Source organism: Hippocampus zosterae, chromosome 16 (genome assembly GCF_025434085.1).
Source record: "Hippocampus zosterae strain Florida chromosome 16, ASM2543408v3, whole genome shotgun sequence".
NCBI classification, from domain to species: domain Eukaryota; kingdom Metazoa; phylum Chordata; class Actinopteri; order Syngnathiformes; family Syngnathidae; genus Hippocampus; species Hippocampus zosterae.
The window spans coordinates 16,949,128-16,973,416 of NC_067466.1; the positions used below are offsets into that span (position 1 = coordinate 16,949,128).

General features: G+C 49.8%; 3 protein-coding genes across 4 annotated transcripts in view; 1 reads left to right on the forward strand and 2 right to left on the reverse strand.

Moving 5' to 3' along the window:
- The window catches only part of LOC127588242 (transmembrane protein 132E-like), a 105,342-nt gene extending 104,009 nt beyond the window's left edge, over positions 1-1,333 (reverse strand). The window contains exon 1 of the mRNA XM_052046890.1: positions 484-1,333. Within this exon, the coding sequence (XP_051902850.1) occupies positions 484-550 (67 nt within the window). The 5' untranslated portion in view covers positions 551-1,333. The remainder of the gene's footprint in view (positions 1-483) is intronic.
- Positions 1,334-4,967: 3,634 nt separating this feature from the next.
- Positions 4,968-10,680, forward strand: LOC127588248 (probable E3 ubiquitin-protein ligase DTX2). The gene is given in 14 exon segments (XM_052046899.1): positions 4,968-5,427; positions 5,430-5,537; positions 6,735-6,832; positions 6,834-7,090; positions 7,092-7,382; positions 7,539-7,597; positions 7,969-8,153; positions 8,155-8,206; positions 8,714-8,781; positions 8,868-8,999; positions 9,001-9,045; positions 9,129-9,290; positions 9,378-9,467; positions 10,289-10,680. Coding segments are annotated over 14 exon segments (1,998 nt in total). The 5' UTR covers positions 4,968-5,216; the 3' UTR covers positions 10,529-10,680.
- A 1,880-nt stretch (positions 10,681-12,560) lies between these two features.
- LOC127588243 (general transcription factor II-I repeat domain-containing protein 1-like) lies at positions 12,561-24,012 on the reverse strand. 2 transcript variants are annotated; one of them, XM_052046892.1, is made up of 27 exons: positions 23,666-24,012; positions 21,227-21,357; positions 21,012-21,153; positions 20,637-20,840; positions 20,170-20,353; positions 19,382-19,695; positions 19,193-19,288; positions 18,574-18,657; positions 18,263-18,446; positions 17,918-17,943; positions 17,663-17,792; positions 17,528-17,571; positions 17,142-17,222; positions 16,674-16,799; positions 15,836-15,892; positions 15,523-15,603; positions 15,248-15,431; positions 15,105-15,160; positions 14,934-15,005; positions 14,547-14,814; positions 14,365-14,393; positions 14,239-14,286; positions 14,081-14,170; positions 13,801-13,993; positions 13,613-13,650; positions 13,389-13,507; positions 12,561-12,948 (listed from the first exon to the last, which is right to left on the reverse strand). In XM_052046892.1, exons 2-27 carry the CDS (start codon positions 21,350-21,352, stop codon positions 12,883-12,885), a joined length of 3,042 nt encoding a protein of 1,013 aa, XP_051902852.1. In that variant the 5' UTR covers positions 21,353-21,357; positions 23,666-24,012; the 3' UTR covers positions 12,561-12,882. The 2 variants fall into 2 exon arrangements, with proteins under 2 accessions (XP_051902852.1, XP_051902851.1); XM_052046891.1 differs by having other exon boundaries at positions 12,561-12,951; positions 23,666-24,009.
- Between the last annotated feature and the right edge of the window lie 277 nt (positions 24,013-24,289).

The following is a 24,289-nucleotide window of genomic DNA, read 5'->3' on the forward strand; positions in this document are numbered from 1 at the left end:
ACCACACCCATGTCCATAATGTCATTCAAGACCTCTACTCCTTCCTCAACTCATGCCAAAAAGCCACATCATTTGCAGTCTTTGCACCGGGCACTCTGATTTTTTTTTTTTTCTTCATGCTTTAAGATCGTCTTCGCGCATCCACTGGTGGATATGGGACAGACGACGACGACGAAGATTATCTCTTGTATAAGAGGCACCAAGACGGGGATCTAGTTACAATGATACGTTGTGACATAACTGCCGTTTTCATTTGTTTGTCCATATTCGCTTTGAGTCATCCCTCACCACCACCCCCCAAAAAAAAAAATAATAATGTGTGTGACAGCATTTGCAATGCGTCCATCGCCCCAGAGTGACCAATCGGAGCAGCAGCAGCTGCCTCTGCAGTTGCACAAATTTGGCACTATCACTCCTCTATGCAACACAATTGTGATTCCCACTGGAAAGAAGTGGAAGGGTGTGGGGCGGGGGGGTACTCACCACATGAAAGAGCCTCCATCACCACGTAGATGAAGAGCGTCCGTGTGCAATCCCGTGCACCTGCCATGGTAGAATCCCCAGCAGGTGGAATGTTGTAATCCAGAATGAGTGGTTCTCTCTCAGGTGAATCGATGGATGGTTGATTGGTTCCCTGACCGGGGAGCTTCACCAACCGGAGCCCCGTCGATGCGCGTCCTCTCCCGGCCAAAAGAGAGCGTTTGCACCCCCCCTTTTGGAAGTTCCGAAGCGACACCAAAAAAAATCATAAATCACACAAAAATGTCCTCTTCCACGCTGAAAATGGTTTCATGAAATGAAAAGGGTGTACTATAATGGAGGTATATGGTTTTAAGAAATAGTTTCTTGATGGGGAAGGAACAGCGGGGTGAATCTGCACCGCCGTGGCCGACCTGTCACTCACACTTCCCGGGCATCTTCCGAGGAAGGACGCGGAGCTGTAAGTGCATTTTTGGGAGGGGGAAAAAAATGGTCGTGGTCACGACCGACTCGGAGGTTCGCTGGCCCACTCGGTGTACGGCTCGTTGTCCAGTCTTGGGGGGGAAAAGAATCCAGTAAAGTCCGCCGAGTTTTTCCTCTGCTTATTCCAGTTTTACTTTGGTATTGTGGAGACGGGCGGCGAGGAGCATCGTCGCGGTACTAACAACTCTCCACGCTTCTTTCATGCAACGAGCGGTCTTTGGACGCATGGTCATGGGCACCCGAACTGGTGGTCGTCCGGCCAGGCCGTTTTAATGGAGAGGAGCGAAGAGGGTGACGGGTAGGGTCGCCGGTTCCAGCTCTGGAAGTGTTTTCAAAGTGAACGTGCTCACCTTACTGACTAGAAAGCCGTCTTGAGTCGCCAATGCTGATATGTTATACCGCAGAGTTCCGGTTAACGCTGTCAAAATAAAACTATTAGTAGGTGTCGGGTGAGGGGGGCATAATTGGGGATTTTTTTTCTAACTCTTTAGGCTTTTACAAAAACTGTGATGTCACAAGATAGCGACAAAGCTCACTTCATAAAATTAGTCAAAATGTAGGGACCATTTAAAACAACATCATTTCAAAAAAATGTTTTTTGTATTTTTGTTTAATTCTTGGAACTATACCGTCATTGCAAAACACAAGTCTTTGGTTGAGAGGCTGACTCTTATTTCATAAACCGGAAGTGCCCATTTCCGGAATTTGGTTGCCCATAATAGGTACGCTGAGTTTGAGGACGCCTCAGACACCCCCCCCCCCCCCAAAAAAAAAAAGGAATCTAGAGAGTGGTGGACGAGCCAGCTATCCTGGTTGTCCTTAGTTGGCTGAAGATGGTGCTATATTATTGATGAACGGAGCATTGATTTCATGGAGTCGTGCCACTAATGTGTGTATTCATGGTTGGAACCCGACTACTGAGCGGCCAATGTTACTCGTTACTTTTTCCTTTATACTTTTTTTTTTTAACTTTGAGTCAAACGACGGCGATTAAAGAGGTTAACTGTGAGACTAATTGCGACCCAGTTGTGATTTACAAGTGTAAAAATAAGTTAATGGCATCATAAAATGTGACTACAACACGCAGGCAACTTTAATGACGGTGGCCCCTGCCAAAGAGACTTGAGAATCTTGTTCTGAATGTTCCGAAATCCATGCAGGTTCGTTGGAGTCACAGTGCAATCATTTACAGCCAAAGATTTTTACAGCCCCCAAATGTCCATATTCATGAACATTTATTTTTACTTTGATAATAAGGATACCGTTAACCAAAACCTTCCATTTTTATTGTTTGCTGGGCCAACACCCAACTCAACTCAACTGTATTTATAGAACACTTTAAAACAACCACCGCTGTACGCAAAGTGCTGTACATGGAGCAAATATCTCATATACAACAAAAAAAACAAATTAATAACAAAGACAGTCAAAACCACAAAAGCAGTCAAACTAAACATCAAATCTGAGTCATGCTGAGTCAAAAGTGCGAAGGAGCTCAGAAAGGTGTTTTTGTTTCTTCTTCAGACTTTCTATCAACAAAGTATGACCTTACTCCATCTTTTTAAATTCACAGAATCGGATTTTATGTAAAAAAATAAAATAAAATAAGGTGAAACTAAATAAACAACCATCTTGAGATCAAAGAAATATCCCCCCCCCCCCTTGAAACTGAAGCTCAAGTGTCCCTCCCCGTACCGACGCCATCTTGCTATTTCAGGCCGTTTTCAGTCCCGTTTCAAGTCTTGAATACAAAACGTCACATCAAAGAACTGCCGCCTTCTGCACGACAAGGACAATGCGTCAGGGGTAGTGTCCCCCCCGTAACTCACTCGGCGTGTGACAAGGGCTGCAGCAGCACCCTGCCGCAGACAAACACACTCCGTTGTTATTAATATTAGGATCAGAAAGAAAACCTAGATCAGAATATTTTTTAAAAAGGCTGCAAAAAGGCAGCGAGCAGCTTGGATGACATCGTAGCAATGCCACTGGACATTTTGCCAGCTAGCATAAATCGCACTTGTGGGAAAATAGGCCATGAAAAAAAATATCTAAAAAAATCATTTCATTTTTTCTTTTTTTAAATGATCATTGTGATTATACCGACAAGCTAATAGCGTAACCTGACCCGCCTCAGTCTTTAAGGCACAAAGGCAAATTCAACTCAATGAAATGAAGCTGACGTCAATTAACGTAACAGCCGCCGCCTCGGCGCGAGGTGTTAAAAAGAAAGCATTTGCTTTTTGCATCTGTTGTTTTGTTTTTTTTTTTCTCTTCTTCTCCGTCTGATTTCTGACTCACCAGCATGTTGCACTGCCACAAGATGCGCAATTAACGCGACACTCGGCCGTTTAGCTTTTTTAATTGTTCGCCGCTTGCACGCGGGCTTCTCGCCAAGCGACGGTGTGCCTCATCCAAAATTGACAGCAACAAAACTCAATGCGGAGGACAGCTGTCGCACATCATTTGCTTTTTATTTGAGCGTTGGCGGAATCAACGGGCAGTTGAACGCAGCACCAAAGGGGGCCGTGTGGAATTTACGACTGCCACTATACGCCTTACCTGCAATAGTCGCTTGGTAATCTCCGCGGTCAGAGTCCAAAACGAATCTCCTGCACTTTCAATTACGAGTCACGTGTTTAATAGACACCTGGGGAGGGAAACAAAATAGTGACCACAATTACTATTAATGAATGCCTTGCCCTTAGTAAATGGCTTCCACTCTCTTCACTTTAAACACACGCACGCACGCACACACACGGTTACCTTCAGTTAAATAAGTACCACACCTCGCCTTGATTCGCAATGACTAATAAAATCAACAAAATCATGGCCATACGCAGACGACGAATAACAAACGCTCCAAAAATGCGATGACATGTGCCGATAAGCACGAATGAAAGATGTTCGGCGGGCCATGCTAACAGTGCACTTATTTTACCGTCTTCTTTGATCCCGTGTCTTTCCGCAGCTTTTCATTTTGCGCCCACCTGTCCTCCCGCTCAAAGAATCTCTCTTGTGGCGCAGGTGTGCCTGCCGGGCGTAACACCTGCAGACGCTCCTCACATTCTTTACCCCTCTTGGCCCCCCCAAATCATTATTCCTCACGATTACATGAGGCCCCAGCCTATTCGCGGTTCGCTATCGCAATTGCACAATTTTTAAAAAATCTGACATTCACTATTCAATAAAAATCACACGTATTCACGCCAAATGTATGACTTTGGCACCATCTTTGGGGCGTCTTGCTGCCTGCCAAGGAACTATGATCAAGTGCCGAAGGAGTTTGATTTGGACTAAAGTAGTGCTTTTACTGGTATCATTGTTTTTCGCTCTTTTTAGGTGCTTTTCTGCAAAATTCCAACAGAGGGCGCTAAAACATATACTGTATTAGCTTTGTCACCCAGCCCAAAAAGTATCTGCAAATGGACAAAATTGTGAAAGTCAATCCATGAACAAAAAAAAAAAAGCGCGATTTCACTGTCCCTGCATCCATGCTCCGATTTCATCTTAGCTTTTTCCACCCAAATAATTGACCTCCATATATTTAGCATTGAATTTATTATTTTTAATATTATCAAAATGCATTGTTATGCATTATTCATATTTTTCACGATTACTATTCCATTTTTTTCGATGACAAATGGATGGCCATCGGGTGTGTCATAGCTAAATACGGCCAGCCAGGGGCAGCAGCGAAGCTGACACTGAGCCAAAATGGGCTTGGACAATGGAGACGTTTGTCACAAGAGAAGAAGAAAATGCTGCCTTTGCGTACAATTGAAAATAGTGCCCCTTACTTTTTTTAAACGAATAAAAGATGTAGTTTTTTCTAATCAAATTTAAATCTGAAATTAATCGTGCTAATTTTTGTGTGTTTTTTTTAATTTAGAAAACGTATAGATGTAACTCCACAAAACGTTTAACACTATCCCAGTGCTGGATTATAAAAAGATTTTCCGAGAGTCTTTGAAGGCAGCAGTAAGACGGAACGAAAGCACCCTGGCAACGCTGTCACAAAAAGAAAGAAAAAACGTTGAGCGTCTCACCTTTCCTCGGGCGCCTCGCAGCTTTGCTCACAAATGTATTTGAATATGAATATTAAGTGACCAAATGTCGCGTTAGTTGCCATAAACGGGGTTTTAACGCGTTCGTCATGGTGTTCTTCGACGAACCCAGCTAGCTTAGCCTTTCTTCGTCGAGGCTCCACAGTTGACGTTAGCGTCGAGCTAAAGCTCAAGCGCAGCCGATCGACGATGGCGATTGTGTCCGGCTCCTGCGCGCGGGTCAACGGCTCCCGCAGCGGGCCCTCGGCGGCGGTGGCCGCGGTCCCGGTCCCGTCCCCGTCCTCCGGCCAGTCGCAGCCCATGATAGCCGTGTGGGAATGGCAGGACGATCTGGGCCACTGGCGGCCATACAGCGGCCAGGTGAGCGCCTACATCGAGCGCTGCCTGTCGCCGCGAGGCCACCGGGCGGCGCGCCCGCCGCCACCACCATCTGCCTGGGACAGTCGGACCCCGGCCTGTCGCCGTATCTCATCGACGTGGCCAGCTTGAAGCAGTTCAGACAGGACACGGGTCAGTTATCGGAACATCTTCCAGTGTGCGTTGGAGCTACGATTTAAAGGGCCTGCTAAGTAGCGTCGCGCGTTAGCCGCGATGACGGACGCGCTTGTTGTTGTTGTCATCGGAATGTTGACACAGCTGCTCCGCCGGATTAACCGGAAAAACCAGGCAAAAAAAGTCGGATTTGTGGACTTGGTCGACAAGGGCGCGTGGTTGAGGGTCGACGTGTAAATGTCTACGTTTGGCCCGTTTTCGTGAAAATGCGAGAACTTTATGTCCAAATTGGGGTGGGGGGGACTATGGTGGTTGACTAGTTTTCAGAACAAACACTTAAATTACGTGCACGTTAGTTGTTGAGTCGTCCTTTGACACATTTAGGCTTTTAGGCCTTTTCTTCCCCACCCGCAGTCTTCAGATTGGTCAATTTAACCCTGCAGAACCCAAGAACCTTTTTCTTCTTTGGAAAATGGACTATACATTAATGATATGTTCACTGAACACCAAAATACATGTTTTTTCAAATATTCAATGCTTTAATCCTAATTTAGGATTAGGGCCAAATCTGACCCTTTTCGGATTCATTTGAGTAGCAGAATTTATAGGGGCCCAAATTGGATGGACCCCGTGGGTTCTCCAGGGTTAAAGGCAAATGGGCTGAATTTTATGAAAAAAGATAACTATATTCTTTACAACTTGTCGAGTTGAACTGGAAATGAAAAAAAACTGAAGTGGTGCAACTTAAAAAAAAAAAAAAAAAAAACTGCTCGTAACTGATTTTGGTTTATTAAATCACTATTGCCTCTTGAAATGAACCAAAATGCCATGACGCATTCCACTTCACCCAAAAAGAAAACCCACCACAATTTTAGTGTCAAGAGTAAAGACAAAAAAAAAAAAAATCATCACCATCTTGTGTCAAAAGGGAGGATGGGCGGCCAGCACCTTTTTGACCCAATCATCACTTGTTTTTTTTTTTTAATAATAATCGGTTGTCTTTCAATCGTAGCGGTCATTGCAGGCACAAAATCAAGACCCCGTTTTTTGTGACTCTTATTAATTGTGCCGCGGCGTCACAGGGAGTATCGGGCAACTAATAAGAGTCAAGCGGAATAAAAGCCACCGAGCGCCACCTGGAAAAAGGGGCTATTTGCGGCGGCGCGGCTAAGCGCCGAACAAGTTCGACGGCGAATTTCCTGTGCTGTTTTCCAGGGAAGACTCGATCGGTGCGGCGCTCCCTATTCGCGCAGTCGTCGGGCCTGGGCAGCGGCGTGTACTGGGAGTGGGCCAACGACGAGGGCGGCTGGACGCCCGTACGAGACGCGCACGTCCATCCTCCTGGAGCACAGCTACCAGGCCCGGCAGGGCACGGCCGACCTGGGCCCGCACGGCCACAACTACATCGTGGACCTCACCTCCCTGGCCCAAGTCAACAAGTCGTCGGGCTTCAGGCGGCAGGTGCGGCGCCAGTGCAACCTGCCCTACCCGCTGGCCTCCTTCGGACCCCCGGCCATCCCCTCGGGGCCCTCGGCGCTACCTGCCGGCGTCCCCGCTTCCTCTTCCTCATCCGGGGGGCCCGGCCTGCTCCTGCCAGCAGTGTCTTAGCCACGGGGCCACGGGGCCCATGCCCAGCCGCTCCCGTCACTCCTTCTCGTCGGGCAGCCTCAACCGGCCCAGCCTGCAGGGGGCCGGCAGGGTGGCGGCGGCGGCGGCGCATCCCACCTCCGTGTACTCGCCGTACCCCCGCAGGCCCCTCTCAGTCGGCGGGATGTCTTGGGGCACCCCCTGGCCCCCGCCGCATTCTGCTAGCCAGCTGGCCGCGCCGCTTCTGAGCAGCGCCTCGGGCGCCAACGGCCTCAGGTTGGTGGGACGCGTCCGGTCTTCTGTTCTTCAAGCGAGACAGATTTTGTTTAGTGCGTTTGTTAAAAAGAGAAAAGGAGATCGCTAATCTGTGACTTCACACGGCCGAGGCCAAATTTTGACCGCCCCCCCCCCCCTTTCTTTCCCCTCTGCCAGCGTTCCTTCCATCCCCGTTCAGATCAACGGATCCACCAGTGTCAGCTCGGCCCTGGCAGGTAAAAAAAGAAAAGCCCCCAAAACGCTTCCTGTCTACACGGACCCCCCCCCCTGCTTTTTTTTCTCTTTACTTCCCGGGTGATTTGATGTCAAAACAGACCTACAAGAAAATCATCATAGTTTGGGGATTTGGAGAAACTTGGGTTGGGTGGGGGGGGTTGTTTTGTTTTTTTTTCTCGGGGGGGGGGGGGGGGGGGGGGGGGGTGGCGGAGCACCTTTGGCAGCTCCATCTCATTCGTTTTTATTTTTGAATGTGTTTTTTCTGCTCCTGCGCCTCACCTGCTTTGCCCCCCCACCCGGTCCCGCCCCACCTCGACCCCCCCCCCCCCCCCCCCCCCCCCCCCCCACCCCTCGCCCCGCTCCGCTCCAGGCATGGCCTCCATTTTGATGTCGGCGGTCGGACTGGGCGTGCACTTCACCACCGCCGCCGCCGCCCCCCTCCCGCAGCCGCCGCCGCCTCCTCATCAGCATCTGCCACCCCAGCAATTTGCGCTCCCGCCGCCGCTTGCGCCTCACGTCCAGTTCCCCCCCTCCGGCCGGCCCAGCAAGCCCCCCGGCGGCGGGCAGCGGCGGCTCAATTAAGAGAGCCAAGAGGCAGCACAGGAGAGGTAGCTACCACGCCGCCCCCCCCACCCCCCCGTCGCCTTGGAGACTCTCTCCTCGGCTCCATCGGTCCTCGTGTTTCCGTCCCCCCCCCCCCCCCCCCCCCCCCCCCCCCCCATTTTGTCTCGTGCTTCCGTCATCCATCCTTCCCTTTTCCATGGCGGTGCTGTGCCCACCCAAGCCGGCGATACGAAAAAGGCACCATTGTCGTATTCGCCGAGAGGAGCTCAATCACATTTTATCCCCCCCAAAAAAACTTTCGATAGGTTTTGGTCCTCTCGAAATGCTTTGAACAATTTACGCCCACGTCACTCACCGGGGGGGGGGGGGGGCATTCTATCCTGGCACTCTTGAAGCCAATCGACAGTGTCCCGCATCAGCAAGTCTTCCTCACCCGCCTCCTCCTACTCATTTGCCACCACCGGCGTTCCCCGCCGACTCCCTTTTGCTCGCCGGGCAAAAACGTGCGGTGAACGACGTTGCAAGATTCCAAAAGCCGCGTTTTCTTTCAGCTTCCAGTCAGAGAGCCGAGGAGGTGATCCGACGTTACATGGAGGTGGTGCCCGGCGTCCCGGACGAGGTAGCTCCTGGCCGGCCGGCTGGTGTTGACCAATTTTTTTTTTCCTCTCTCCATCTCTGACACCTTCCGTTCCTTCCGCCCGGCAGGACTGCATCATCTGCATGGATCAACTGTCCAATCCCTCCGGCTACGAGACGCAGCCCCCGGCGACGGCGGGGGAAGGGGGGCAGGGCATCCTGCCGGACGCCGTGGGGAAGTTTGTCAAGTGCGGGCACACCCCTGCATATGCTCTGCATGCTGGCCATGTACAACAACGGCACCAAGGTACGAGCTGTGTGCCGCCGATCGCCAAGTCGCTCTCCTCCGATCAAGGTTGCGTGGATCAGTCAAAGTTTTCTTGTCCTCAGGACGGCAGCCTTCAGTGCCCCTCGTGCAAGACCATCTACGGCGAAAAGACGGGCACGCAGCCAAAAGGCAAGATGGAGATTTACAGCATCCCGCAAGCGCTGCCCGGACACCCGGACTGCGGCGCCATCCAGATCATCTACAGCATCCTGCCGGGAATACAGGTGGGCCGCGCCCGTCGGGCCGAACGACGCGCGTCCTCCACGCCGGCGCTCATCTCGCCTTCCTTTTTTTTGTCCTGGCGCCGCAAGGGTCCGGAGCATCCCAACCCGGGACAGCCCTTCACCTGCCGAGGATTCCCTCGCTTCTGCTTCTTGCCCGACAGCGACAAAGGCAGGAAGGTAGTCATACAACGAAATCCCGTTTCGACACCGGCGATGCGTTGCCACACTGGGCCTGTGAAGGGGGGAAAACCCTGACATGTCAGCTAGCATATAAAGCTAACATGGGATGTGAAATTAGCCTTCAGAGCCAGTGACGCTTTCATCTATCCGGCGCGGCAAAGTATTTTACAACTTTCCATGGGAAATTGTGGTTGAAATCTACATACAGGGTTGTGCTCTAAACTATTTTCTCAACTAGCAAAGTACCTGTGTGCAGCTTTATTTTTTTTACAATTAACAAGTCCAACAATCTGCACATTGAACACGGAACCACAATGAACACGAAGGTGATATTAAAAGGGTTGTTGACTTAACTTTTCCATGACTTAAGGGTCCGTTTTGCTGCGTCAGGGTGGGGCGTTGTGTCCGTCCGTGCACACACAATTATGTCCAATTAAAGACTTGGAAGACTTGGAATACTTGAAATGATTTCCCCCCAAAAAAACAACTGCAATCATAAATCCAAGAAAGTAGCCCACAGCCACGGCTGACAAGTTTTCCATCCAAACTTTTTCCGTCTAACGAATGCACCTGCTCCAATCAACACCCCCGATTGTTCACAGCCGCCCTGCACACAAAGTATTGACCACCAGGTGGCACAATTTCTCGTTTTAAATTTGGGTTTAGCCTCAAGCAAAACACAATTTTGCAACCTGGTCAAATGTGTCCCGAGGGTTTGTTTCCGTTGGGTTTCACCTGCGGAGGGGAAAAAAACGTACCCCACCCATTCTCATCCCCTCATGCTCCATCTTTTTTTTTTTTTTTTGTGCGTCCAAAAGGTTCTGGAGCTGCTAAAGGTGGCGTGGATGCGGCGCCTCATCTTCACGGTGGGCACGTCCAGCACCACCGGCGAGCCCGACACGGTGGTGTGGAACGGCATTCACCACAAGACGGAGATGATGTCCAACCTGTCGGGACACGGCTTCCCGGACCCCAACTACCTGGACAACGTCCTGTCGGAGCTGGCCTCGCAGGGCGTGACCGAGGACTGCCTCAAAGCCCCCGGCTGCAGCAGCTAAGTCACTGCCTGCCCACTCCAAAAGGAAACGAAAAAAAAAAGTCTCATCCTCCAACTGGAAGGGAACATCACCATACAAGCACTGGAATAGGGGAGAAAATCCCAGAAACTTTTCCACCTTCGGAAGTCATATCAGATCCGTAACAGGCCAGAAGCGCAACCCTCTGTGTGAAAGTGAACACAAGTGCTTATGCGGCGATATCCTGCTTTCTGCTACGGTTGCGATGCAGTTACATTCCCACAAACCTAATTCCGGAAAATATTTTGTTGTTGTTGTTGTTGTTCCTGCGCTTTATTCTTAATTTCTATCTTTTGATCCACATTGTCCCCACCGCTCGGTTGCCTTGATGACACGGCACTTCAAAACTCATAAAGCACTTTAGTTGTGACGGCGCAGAAAACTGTGATTTAAAAAGTCAAAAAAACAAATCAAGGGTGGACGTTATGCAATTGAAAGCGTAGCAAAGCGACGTCGCGTTAGCCTACTTTTGGGGGGGGGGGGGGTTGTAGGAAATTGATTTAAGAAACAAGTGGTGACCAGAAATCAGTTAAAGAAAGATCCATCATCTTTAGCACTCTTGTGCTTTAGTTAGCGCCCTAATCGAAACCCGCACACGTTTCACTAACCTTAATCCTTTGGACTCATCAGCTATCGAAACGGTTGCAATTTCTCTTTCAGTTAGCATTGCAGCCGAATCGTGCGCAGCTTGACGCCCTATCCTGACCGTCAAGTCTGAAGACAGAAGCCAACAAAAGCGCTCCCGACAGTGACAATCAAGGCCTCACTTCCTGTACTCACACGAATGATCCCGCCTCTTGGGCACAAGTCACTGCAATAAAGAGAAAAAGATTGACGACGACAAAGACTCCGTGGTGTCCATCGGGGGAAATGCGCGGCGGCACACAACATAAAACACCGACGCAAGGCAACACATTTTATTTGGAAAGGCCTAATTGGCATTAAGGTACAGCATGTTTACATGGGGGGGTTAGTCATCATAGCATCTTTACTGTTAAGTCTGGGACGGACAGGCCCCGCTTGATACATTCAGACTGACTTGTTTTAGCCACGTAAATATTATGGTACATATAGTTCAAGCCCTTGGAACATTTATTCCATATCCTCGATATGCATTTTAAGCTCCGTGGGCTAGTGCGCTTTGCCACAATTTATCATCTGCATGCAACTAGTACTAAGAAGCGCCAGATGCTAACTGGTGGAATTGCATGATGTTGAAGTTGTCCTACTTGTACGCAGAAATGTCAAACGGCGGCGGGGGAAAAAAACGTCCTAAAACATCAAGAATATCGAATAAATGCTCAAATGGCTTTGAATAAATCTGCTAACGTACAAAAGGCTGTATTAATCTCAAGCTCCTACAGGGGGCGGCCATACGCTGGATACAAAACTAATTCAAACGGTTTGCGGGTGGGTGGGGGCGTTCTTTTCTTCGTTCTTCTCAAAGATGGCTTCTCGTGCGAGCCAGCCACTAACTACTTTGCCAGAATTAAAATGTGGACTGTTAAAATGTTGGTGTCTCTTACCCAAGATGACAATCAGTTAGCTGGAATGACAAGAGTGATTATTCTTATTATTTGCTGCTGTGAATTGGGAATGTCTCCACTGCGAGACTAATAAAGGTTTTCTTATCTCATCTTATGCTCGCTGGCTGCCGTCTGGTTTACCAGGATGAAGATGTTGAAGCCGACGGTAGATTTTTGCACCAGCGAGAATGAATACATTGCCCGCGTTCAAATTCACAGGTCGAGCCCTGCAAGGCCGCATGACGTCACTTCCGGCGCAACTTGAGCGCGCACAGTGTTCAAATTCGCCACGGTTCATCCGGTCCAGGGACGCTGCATTAGGAGCCTTTGAAAGTATGAAAGGACGCAACTTGCGAATAGTCTTTCGAAACCACGTGCAGTCGAGTCGAGTTGGGTTGGAAGTGATGTCATGCCGCCTTCAGAGGACGCAGTCTGTAAATTTGGACACAGCCATTGCCACAAATTAACTCAAATGAAGATAGACCAAGTTTTTAAAAAAACTATCAATCCAGAGTATGCGGCCCCCGCTAAGCGTTATTGTTTTAGTTAGCATCCCTGCACATGGCGATGTTACATTTTAATAAATAGAATAAATAAAAAAGGTACAAACTTAACGTAAGATGTCACTGTGATTTATAGTGTTAGTAATAACGGTATGGAGGCTAATGGCGCGCGCACACACATACACGACGTGACTTTTTTAGTGCTAATGTTAGCAAACATGAGAAAAAAAAAACCAACAATAGTGATCATCATTAATTATCGCCATGGCAGATTGTTGACCACGCCATTTCTGCGCTCTGACTCCCTTCAGTAGTTGACTTTTCCTGGTACTTGCATGTTGACTCCACTGTAGTCCACCATGTACATGGGCCACTGCTGAGGACACAAAATGGCGGCAGAATGTCAGTCGTGTCGGGAACCGTAACTTTGCTGTTTTTGTTCATCATCACTGCTGAGTGAGCTATGTGCAAAGCTAGCTCAAGTCAAGACGGACTGTAGCCTCCGTTCGCTTCTCGTCTTATCTAGCCACAGTCAGACCAAGTCAAGACGTCGACTTCTCTGTTAGCTTCCCATGCTACATAGCCACCGACTTGGGAGCTAGAATTTAAAAGTAGATGTGTTAGTTTCTGCCAACTGTTTCGTTTCGTGGTAGCTAGCCGCTAATTGGACTCCTATGCTCGCTATGCCTGTGGCTGCTCGCTTGCTTTGTCGTGCTATTTCTTGCAAAATTGCTATTTTAGCTTCTTCCATTTTGGAGGTTCCACTGCATTTTGTACATCTGCACTCTTGAGGTGTTACTACACAACACGTACCATGACTGGAATCTGACTGGCCGGCGGAGCAAGCTCTGTGGAGGAGGGGGCGGGTCCTCTGCGGGTCTCCTGGACTCGCTTGCGCTTTCGTCGACTGGTAGAGGCTTCGGGCGCTAACGCTTGTGTAACAAAAAAAAAAAGAAAAAAAACGTTCACAAAACGGTGGCTAACATAAGGCAGCAGCCATGATGGTGCTGCCGCTGAAGATGACGACGAATGCGTACCTGTGTTGCAAGGCTGACTGCACAGTTCTGAAAAAGGCCTGTGAGAGACGGAATAACCACCATTAGCATACAGTAGTTGTTAGCACATTAGCATCGTATCCATTTTAGCATGTGGTTGTGTGGAAAATCCCAATTATAAATCGCATAGTGGCCGTCCTGGGCTAACGTCGCTAGCGCGGCTTGCTCACTGGAGCTGGCTCTTGACACTGAAGCTGATTTTTTCTTTGGCGTGGAGGATCCTCTCCAGGCAAGTGGCGTCGTAGGCACCCGGGTTGCGGAAGGGCACGTCTTTGGGGAGGCCGTCCACTTGCACACACTCCGGGCTGCCGCGGATCAGCTTGTACGGCACGGCCACGGCGCGGTCCAGCCCCAGAGCCTCGCCTTGAGACATGGCAAAGTCACGATGTTCACGACATTGCCTGCGATATTATTGTTGTTGTGTCACCCCCCCGCCCTCCGCCAAATTACCGTATTTCTTGTTGAACAGCTCCTTGACCTGCTCGCGGAGGACCACCTTCTCCCCGACTCGGTTGACGTCGTCGTCGTCATCGTCGTCGTCTAACACAAGACACGTCGTATTTATCCGCGAGCTAAGCGAAACGACTCAACGGTTAGCGACAACTCACCATTTATGGTAGCGTACGCCTTCTTGAGTAAAGTGACCCGTCGAGGTGCTGAAGAACAGCGGAGGTTATCGGAAGGGTTTTTCAACGTGAGCGCGCACTGGTCGATGAATTTTGTTTTGCGCTTACCGGGCTTTGGAATAAGGCCTTGGAAAGGTCTGGAAATCAAGAAGATCGGCAGTGAGCGGCCATTGTAAAAGTTGTCATCCAACAATTTACATTTGGAGATTTGTGCTAAATATAAAGCGACGCAAAAACTGCCCGTAAATGCGAAGAGTACATCCAGTAAGTGCGCAACATGCCACGTCAACCTGGTGATGGTGAAGTTGATTTTGTCGGCAACCGCCAGGATGCGCTCCAGGTTCTGCGAGCCGAAGGTGCAGGGCTTCCGGAAGGGGATGCCGGGGGGGAGTCCCTCGATGATGACGGAGTCCGGGTTGTTCTTGATGCGCTTGTAAGGCACTTGCACCGGGTACTTGATGCCCAGCGCCTCGCCGTACTTCCTGTTGAACAGGTCCTGGACCTGCTCCCGCAGGGTGTTGGCCAGGTCGATCCTGGACAGCTTGGACTCCAGGCCCTCTTTAAAATGGAGCATGACAGAATGACATTGGTTTTTTTTTTTATGGGCCGTTACACCCCCCCACCTTGATTTCAGATCTGATTTTCCTACTGACAAACTACGCGTGGCAGTGTTGTACCTGAGAAAGCGGGTCTCTTGGACAACGCCGCGGCGTCTTCCGTCAGCGGCGTCACTTCCTTGGCGTCCAGCTCTGTAATTAGGAGCCGTCGCAACCTTGAATAAGCCTTGAAAGCACCGTGGCGAGATCCGCCCGAACAACAGAAACTCCAGGCAGCCCACTTTGACCTACCCGAGTCGCAGACGGGAGGCAACTCTTGTTTGACGCGCTCGCTCAGCAGCTTGGGCCTGCGGGGACACGATACGGCAGAAACGCGGCTTGGCGTTTGGCGCAAAGAGGGAGGAGAGTGTTTGGGGGGGGTCATCTGCGCTCACGTTTTGATGACGAAGCGGATGCGGCTGGCGGCGGCCAGGATCTTGCGCAACTTGGCCGCCCCGAAGCAGTTGGGCCGACGCAAGGCGATGCCCTCGGGCAAGCCGGTGACAAAGAGGTCCTCGGGGTACATCTGGAACTTGGAATAGGGCACCTTGGCAGGCTCGGGGAGGCCCAAAGCTTCCGCTGAGCGACAAAACGACGGGAAGCGTTTTGTGAAAAACATATCAAGCAAAACAAAACATAAGAGGAGGATGGGGGGGGGGGGCGGACATACCATACTTCATGCTGAATAAGTTCTCCACTTGTCCGCGCAGCTGAAGAATCATTTCACCAATGTCCTCCACCAGCCTTCCGGCTGACCCAATCGACGACAAAACAACACATTGATTTTTGAGCGCGTTCCGCACAAATATTGGCTTCAAGTTTTTTTCATAGAATCTCGACAGTGAATATATTTGAAGATGATGTCATCGTGTTACGGTATGCTGAGAAAATAATCGCATGTCCGTCGTGCCGTCTGCAAGAGCTTTGATACAAGATACGAATTGATGGGATTTGTTCCACGTAGGAAAAAAAAAAAAGGTTACCTTCAGGGGGTCTTCGGACGCCCTGGGGGGCCACGTTGGACGACAAGGCTTCGCCGGCTGTAAGAGGCAAAGAGGCTGTCAGAGTAGTTTTCAAATATTTATTAAATGACATCCATGAGCTACTTTTATCGTTTCTTGTATCTTATTTTGGTGAGCTCGGAATTATGGATTGATTGATAGGCGGGGGGGGGGGTCATGTACTTTGCAGTCGGGAGTTCATATGGAGCGCTTGGATTTGTCGCGTGCGCTTACCTTGGGTTTGTCTCCTGCAGTGGTCATTTGTGAAAGAAAAGAAACTTAAGCAAAAGCAGAGTCAAAAAACAAGAAAATTAAAAGGAAAAGACGAGAACAAAAAGCATGGCCGTTAAACCCCAACAACACATTTGCGTGGACTCTCATTCGCCAAACAACTTGCTGGAGTTCTTGATCGTGAAGTTCCTTTCAAAAGTTTGTTTTTTGTTTTGTCCCCCCCCCCCCAACCGCTATTTAGAGAGAGTAACTGCACAAATGTTGTCTTGGGTGTGTACTCAAGGCAGCTGTGTGTGAGACTGGGGGGCGGGTCTTAAATCATTCTAGTGGAAGTTGCTAGTGGGAGAAGAGCTACAGGGGAGGGTGGAGGGGCGGGGGGGGGGGGGGGGTGTCAGGACAGGGGGGAGGGGCTTCGGATGTGGCGGCATCACTAAGGCGGGGTTTGATGTTTCAAGTTCATACATGAGGCCCTAAACAACAAGCAGGCTGCTGGGGGGAGAGAGGGGGGGGGGGGGGGGGGCGGTCTCGCAAGCCGTCGGGGGCCCGGCCGGTGGTGCGGCACGGCTGGGGAGCAGGTGTGGAGGTTTACCTGCGTGGCTTTCCGCCGGGTGGTGGAGGGCCGAGGCACCCGAGGGACGCGAGGGGGAGGACGTGGCCCCGCGTGAGGCGGGCTCGGGTGGCGGCTCGCTGGCCTCCTCCGCACCGGAGACGCCTGCTGAACACAACAACAGCCTTCAAGGTCCAGTTTATAGTTTATGCTCCTTTTGGACTCCATTTAAATGTTTTTTTTAATGTTTATCGGAGAGGACCCGTAACACAATTACCAGTTTGGGGCCCTTAATAAAGGTTGAGGTTAAGGGTCCTTTGCTGACTTAATTGTAATTGATAGTACATACATTTTGTAGTTTTGTGGTCCTTTACTGACTTTGCGGTGGACAGTATGCCAAATACTTTGTAGTTTATGAGCCCTTTACATTTGAAGTCATCTACTAAGTGTGGGGTCCTTTATCGATCGTTTGTAGTTTCAGCCCCGTGTCGCTCCGTCTGCCCGACTTACCCGGCACCGTCACTTGAATGATGTCCCCGTCCGGAGGCTCCGTTTTAATCCTCTTCACGGGCAGGCAATCTGCCGAAGGACCTGTTGGGGGCATCGTCGTCATCAATCACTTCCTCCTCACATATTCATCAATATTTATTTGGCTAATATTGGAGGGGTGGGGGGGGTCGGTCTCAGGGGGAATGACTGCACATGCTAAGAAACGTTGCATTAATACATGCGGCAGCGCAGAATGTCCCTGGAGTGAACGATGTAATATCTTATTTTGCAGACCCAATCAATGACGCCATTGATCGATCGGCCAACCAATCGCCGATTTTGCGTCAAGTCCAATCATCGTCATCCTCCTCCTGTCTGAATGTCGGCCCCCGCGGCTTCATTTTTACCTGCTTCGCGCTCGGCCGGGGGGCTCGCGCAGGCGCCGCTCGACCTGTTCAATTCAACACACGGCACAGCTCGTTAGGAACGGCGAGGCGAGGCGGCGTCCGATCGGCGTGCCAAACGACGGGACGCGTTCTGACCGGCCGCTGTGAGGATTGACTGGCGGCTCCGCGGCGGGGGGCGTGAGGCTCGGATTCTCGGTCAGAGTGTCTTCGGGGGTGGCGGCCCCGGTGTCCTGCTTGCTTTCCTCCTTCGACATCTTGCCGGCAGCTTTGAGGGAGGTGGGGGGTGGGGGGGCAGGGTCAGCTCGGGCTTCCATTTTTGTCATTTGTTTCGTGGTAGGCGGGGTTCTAAATGCAGACGATACGTGCGCTTCTGTCTGAATTTTGTCTTACCTGTGAAAATCTTTTCGTCAAACATCCTGGAAGGCAAATCAGACAAGAGAAGATGAGTCAACGCCAGCATCCCTCACTCCGTTTCCACTTGGAAGTTGAATAACAAGCTTGAGGTGGACCTGTCCCCCCCCCTCCCCTGGAATGACGTTCAATCAATGAAAGAATCGAACCCGCCGCTGATGGGAAGCCATGAATGCCATTTTTAGCAGTGGGCCGTAGCTTGAGCAGACAGATGGTCGCATCGGGCTTCTTATCAAAAAAAAAATCCGGTCGGGACTCGGGCCGCAACCCGGCCTCCGTTTTTCCTCAACATCCTCGGAAGGGGAAGAAAGGCGGCACACGTACCGCCTGACCACGAATCGGATGGCGTGTCGCTCATCCAGGATGCGTTTGAGTTTGGGGACCCCGTAGGTGCACGGACGCTTGAAGGGAATCTGGTCCGGGATGCCCAGGATCTCCACCGCGCCCGGGTCGCACGCAATCTTGCGGTAGGGCACCGGCACCATGTGGTCCAGACCGAGGGCCTCGGCTGCAGAACAACAGACAAAATGCGCCGTCGGTTAGGCCGAACCAATGTGGATTAGGATTTTTTTTTTTGGGAGGCTTTGGCATGCCGCCGGTGAGCCCTCCTCCCTGGTTTCTTGAGTCCTCCTCACCATATCTGCTGTTGAACAGGATCTGGACGCATTCCCTTAACGTGTTAATATCCTCCGTCTCTCGGATGAACGAGTCCCATTTTTCTGTAGAGGATGACAAAAAAAAAAAAAGAAAAACATGAATGTATTGTTCTTTTTATTTTTAATAATACAAGCCCTTAATTGCCAGACGTTATTGGAGGGCGGACGCCATTTAATTTTTATTTTTTACACTCGGTTGCCGAGTTATTAGCGCACTTTAGCCCCTTTCGCACCACTGCGGAGAGATTGTGCAGGCATTGAGCCACATGCTGCTTCATTGAGACAAGATATCACTTTTCCCAGTTGCCCCATCCAACCTGGCAAAATACACCCACCCACCCACCTCAAAACAGGAATCGGAATCATTTTACATGAAAAGTCACTCATGGCAATATTGTGCCGGATTCTGTGTAAAAGACACAGAGCCATCTTACGTTTACAGCAAAAAAATTTCCCCCACAAAGATTTGTCTCTGTGCCCAAAAAAATGGAGCAGTCGAGTTGGAAAATTAGCTGTGGTCCTACTTTGATAGATTCTGTGCCGCTACGAAATCACACGAGGCTGCAGAATGACCGTGCCGGATTCGGTTGAAGCATACCTGATTTTTCGTGCACAATGGAGAAAAGTAGCCTCTTGGATATGTGAGCACTCGCAGGTGTCTGACCCTGCTCACCGAGTACTTTTGTTGTCTCATCTGAAAAAATAATAACAAGACGAAGAAGAAGAGTTTAGCGACATTCACTGCATCCGGTTCAGATCCCAGGCCCGACTCCACCAGGCGCATTACCAATGCTAGCAGCTTCCTTCCCGCATGCGCCCTTGTCTGTCCACTTGGCCAGTCGGTCCTTGCCCAGGTTGAGGAGCGACGGGGGTTTGAAGTCCAGCGGACCATCTGGGTGGGGTTTGGAGGACATGGGCATGCCGTACAGGAAGTTTGAGAGAACAGAGTTGGCGGAAGTGGCGGGACTTGACGGTGTGACTACCTGGGCAGTAGTCTTGACTGGGCCAGCGCCGCCCTGAGCCACGGGGCTGCCGGAAGAGCTTTGATGGCCCAGCTCCGCGCTCGCCGACTTGGCTTCGCGAGACAAGTCTTCCGTCGGCCTGCGCGCGGACCGGAGGAGACGCGCGTCAAACTAGAATCGCTCTCTGAAACTATTTGCAGATCCAGATTTCGTCACAGAATTGGCTGCAGAACCGGAATGAGTCACGCGACCAATTGTGGCGCTAGAACGGTTCGAGTTCCGCACGGGTTCCTGTTCAGTCTAAGTTGTGGACGCGCGAAAACTACATTTTCCGTTTCTCTGAATAGTCCAGAAAATTTTGAGTCGGTGGCGAAAGCCTCCAATTGGCATCAGGGTTTTTATTCACGGAAATAAATATTTGGTGCACCTCCCCAAAATGGAACATTTAAAGTTTTTGTGAATTGTGTGGAAAATGTGGCTTATCTCAAAACACCTTTACAGTCTTGACCCTCCCCCCAAAAATATGACATCGGGGTTGACTTGAATAGTTTGCAATATTCGGGGCACCCCCTGAAAAATGCGGGCAAATATCGGGCCTGGGTTAGGTGCTGACCTTGTGACGGTGAAGTGTATCCTGTGGCTTTGCTCCAGAATCTTTATGAGCGTCTTGGAGTCATACTCGGATGGCTTCCTCAAGGAAACGCCCTCCGGTAGGCCGCGGGCCACAAGGCAAGCCGGCTCTTTCTGGAGCCACTCGTAAGGCACGGGCACTAGGGTGCTCTTTCCGGCCGCTTCACCTGCACACACCGCAGAGGAATCCGTTGTTTTCAGACCAAAAAAAAATCCAGCATCACATTTACATTTTTGGGGGTGACTAAAACGAGAAACATAGTGCACCCTCCAACCCTTTGTCTTCTGTAAATAGGGCGGAAAATGTGTCACAGCACCCCAAAAAACAAAACCATTCCATTTACAGTTTCGGTCAAAAAAACCCCACAAAAAAAAAAAAAACATGGCGCACCCTCAAACAGTTTTACAGTTGCCACCTGACCCCGGCATGATTTTGAAGAGCGTGCTTACTGTAGAGAACGGTGAAGACCTCGTCCACCATCTTCCTCAGGACAAAAATGTTGGACTGAGTGTCAGGTGGTGGCGGCGGCAGTGGCGGAGGGAGTGGGGGTGCTCTGCCCAGATTCCCGTGCTCGCCTTCCTTTCCCGCCTTGCCCGCCGGTTCCACGTCTTGGTCTTTGGCGACGGTCATGTTGGGCAGGCAAGTGGCCGCCCCTGCGAGAAAAGAACGCGAGTGGCGTTGAAGGCCCAGCTTGTTTTGCATTCCACGGATGCCGTTTAGCGGCGTCATCACACCGGACAGGCGACAGATTTGTTCTCCGGGGAGGGGGGGCGCGGGGGAGTAATCAACGTGTCACGCTTGAAAAATAGCTGCTGGAAACTTACGGCAATGCTTGTAGAATTCCGTCTGGATTTCTCGCTTGGAGTTGAGGAAAATTCGCCCCTTTTCCGTGCCGAGCGCGATGACGCTGTCCTCGTGGACGGTGATGCAGGCCACCTCGGCGTTGAGCTTGGACATGGCCGTACACTGGACAAAACACTCGGGTCACTACGCCACGTTTGGCGAGTACATCTCGCGAGATGTGCGATGGCGGACCTACCACGGAGTCCAGAGCCGACACCAAGCTGGTGAGGATCTCCTGCCGGGCCGACGGCGTCGGAACCGGAGGGTCGCAGCGGGAGGTGGGCCGCGCGCCGTCACATGCCAGCTTCCTCATTTGAGACATGGCCTCTGGAGAGACATCAATAACACACTTTAGACCTGTTAGCATCCGTTCGCCATATGCTAGCCACATACTAGCATCTGTCGTCATCTATTAGCTTAGCACTGGTTAGCCACATTTTAGCTTCATAAAATCTAATGCTGCATTGGGTTAGCTTAGCATCTTCTTGTCATGTCCTCTAGATAGATAGACAGACAGACAGACAGACCTCGGTTACTTTAGCATCGGTTAGCCAGGTGTGTTTGCACCTACGAATGACTAGTTAACGCTTGAAATCATGTTGGCTCTGTTAGCTTCGCATTTGGAAGCCATGTCCCAATATCTGAGTCACCAGTTCGTCTGTTTTTGCTACAAATACTAGTTTAGCATTTGATAGGATCTGTGAAATACAAAGTTAGCATCTTGATAAATTTGCCCCTGGAGTGCCGCCGTTGGACCGCGTCTTGATCTGTTTATTCTTGTGTTGATTAATGTGCGCCGTGCCAATGAAATGAATAAATAATAATCTGTTATTTTAGCATCAGATAGCTCTTTCAGTCACGTGCCCGGCGAGCTAACGAAGACGAGGCTGACCGGCGCAGCCGCGTTGCCACGGTAACCGCAACCCGTCTCCTTGGAAACTAATCTCGGGGCATGCGAACAATGTGGCGCTGGCCCTTTAATCTCTGCAGACACTGCCAACCATTATGCCGGCCTCTGGCTCAACTGACAGAGGAGGAAGATGGACGAAGAGGAAGAGGCGGGCGTGGTCGTCTAAATGCGTTTCGCCTGAGGCCACAGCAAACATTCAAACACCACACCACCACTACCCCTCCCTCCTCTTCACTGATTAGGGCCTGAACACATCGACCAGATCAGGACGTGACGCAGGAGTTGTTCAGATTTTGCAGGATGATAAAGTATACACAGTCAATGGCGATGACATACGAAACTGCTGGTGTGAGGCTTTGTGTTAATACCATGGGGGAAATTGTGCATCACACAAATTCGGACACTTAAGGTAATGGGAACAGAGTGTGGAAATTTTTGGCGCACTCCTCAACAATGTATGGTTTCTATGAACAGTGTAAAGAATGTGGCGCCATCTTTTTATTTTTTTTAATGTCAAGGGTGTTGAACGTCGGGTAGACCTCACAAAAAACGGGGCATTCACTGTTTCTGCAAATAGTGTGGAAAATATGGAAAGCCCCCCCCAAAATTATATAAATACTGTGAAATTGTAGAAATTTTGGGGAACTAGACTCAAAATAATCAAGATTAAAGGTTTTTATGAAAATCTGACACACCCCCAAAGACGCCTGTGGGTCGTGTAGAAAATGTTGTTGATTAGCCATGAAAAATTGGATAGTGTGGACAATGTGCCACATCCCTCCAAAATTTCAGCGAGTGTCGAACCCCCCGGGCCTAGTTTACGATGACAAATTATTTTAGCACACAAGGAGCAACAACACAGACAAGCAAAACATATGACACGAATATATTTCAACACCAGAATGTTCAAGCAGCCCATATAATTGCCCCAAACTCGACATTGGCCAGAAGCCTTTGGGACTCGAACCTAAATTTGACAACAGTGGTGCACACGTGCTTAACCACTAGACCACCATGTTCCCCAATGGAATCTCAACTAGGACTTTGTTGACTCGTTGGTTTAAATGTGTAATTTAAGTCTGACCTTATTATTTAAAATCATTTTTCCGTTAACAATGTCGTCACAACCAGCGACGACACTTGTTGGTTTTATCATTTATCTCATGAATAAAATGATGACCACAAATGATATGCTTCAATACACTGTTGTGCTGTAAAATAACAACGGGAAAAAAAGTAATCCTAAACTCGAGCAATGCCTTGGTAAAAAGATTAAAATGGTGTGTACGAAACGCTCCGTTTGTCTGTGCGGCGGCTGGCTTTGTCGCGTGAGCCTAATAACCTTTAAAACGGACACTTAAGCGAAGGACGAATGTAAATAACAAAACGCCAACTGACACCACGCACTCGTAGTCTTCACACCACAAGATAGGCGAGTCTTCATTTTGTTGCTGGGTGAACACGGTCACTGACGGTTATTAATTGAGGTGTTCAACAAGCAACCAAGTGCGAGCTAATTAGCTAACGGGCAAGCTAAGTAGCTGGCTAGCTAGTTCACGAGCAAACGTTAGCACCCCCCCCCCCCTCCTCTCTCTCTGATGTCGTCGCGAAATAATCTATATATTCTCCACGTACAATTCATACATTTGCCCGATTATTTACATTGTACGATGTAAATATGGTGTGTAACGGTCGAAAGATGGGGAAAAATAAGAGCAATCTCACCTTAATTCGCGATTAAATCGCTTTTGTCGGTTGCCGTCAATCCCGGAATTTTTTTTAATCCATCGTTTAAAAAAAACACGAATGTTGCTCAAAACACTTCGACAAAAAAACGGACGTAATCTTAATCTCAATCTTCGTACCCACGTCTCTCGCTCTTTTTTTTTCTTCCACAGCAGTACTAGTAGAAGTGTCCTTTTTGCACCTCCTTCTCGTTCTTTGTTCTGTAATCCAGTAAAATTGAAAGTCATTCGCCCTCCTGCTAATCCCAACCCCAACTCAACGGCAGCGTCCATTGGCTGCGGCCGGCGGGGCCGAGCAGATTAACCGGAAAAGCTCCGGGAGGGAAATCGGTGGGCCAAAAAAGGAGAAAAGGGAAATTCCGGGCGTGTTTCATCATTTTATCGCATCCGTCCAAACAAGTTAAGTGAATTCCAGCGAGAAAATGAATTACACAGCAGGTTAGGAAACATGAGGCCCAGGGGCCAAAGATAGCGTTGAGTGCGGTCTATCAATGCTCATAGTAGTGTGAAAAATAAATGTATTTATTACCAGCATTCATCTCGAAGACTTCTCAAAACATATTGGTGTGTACAGTAGTTTAAAAAAAAAGGAAATGCAGCTTTG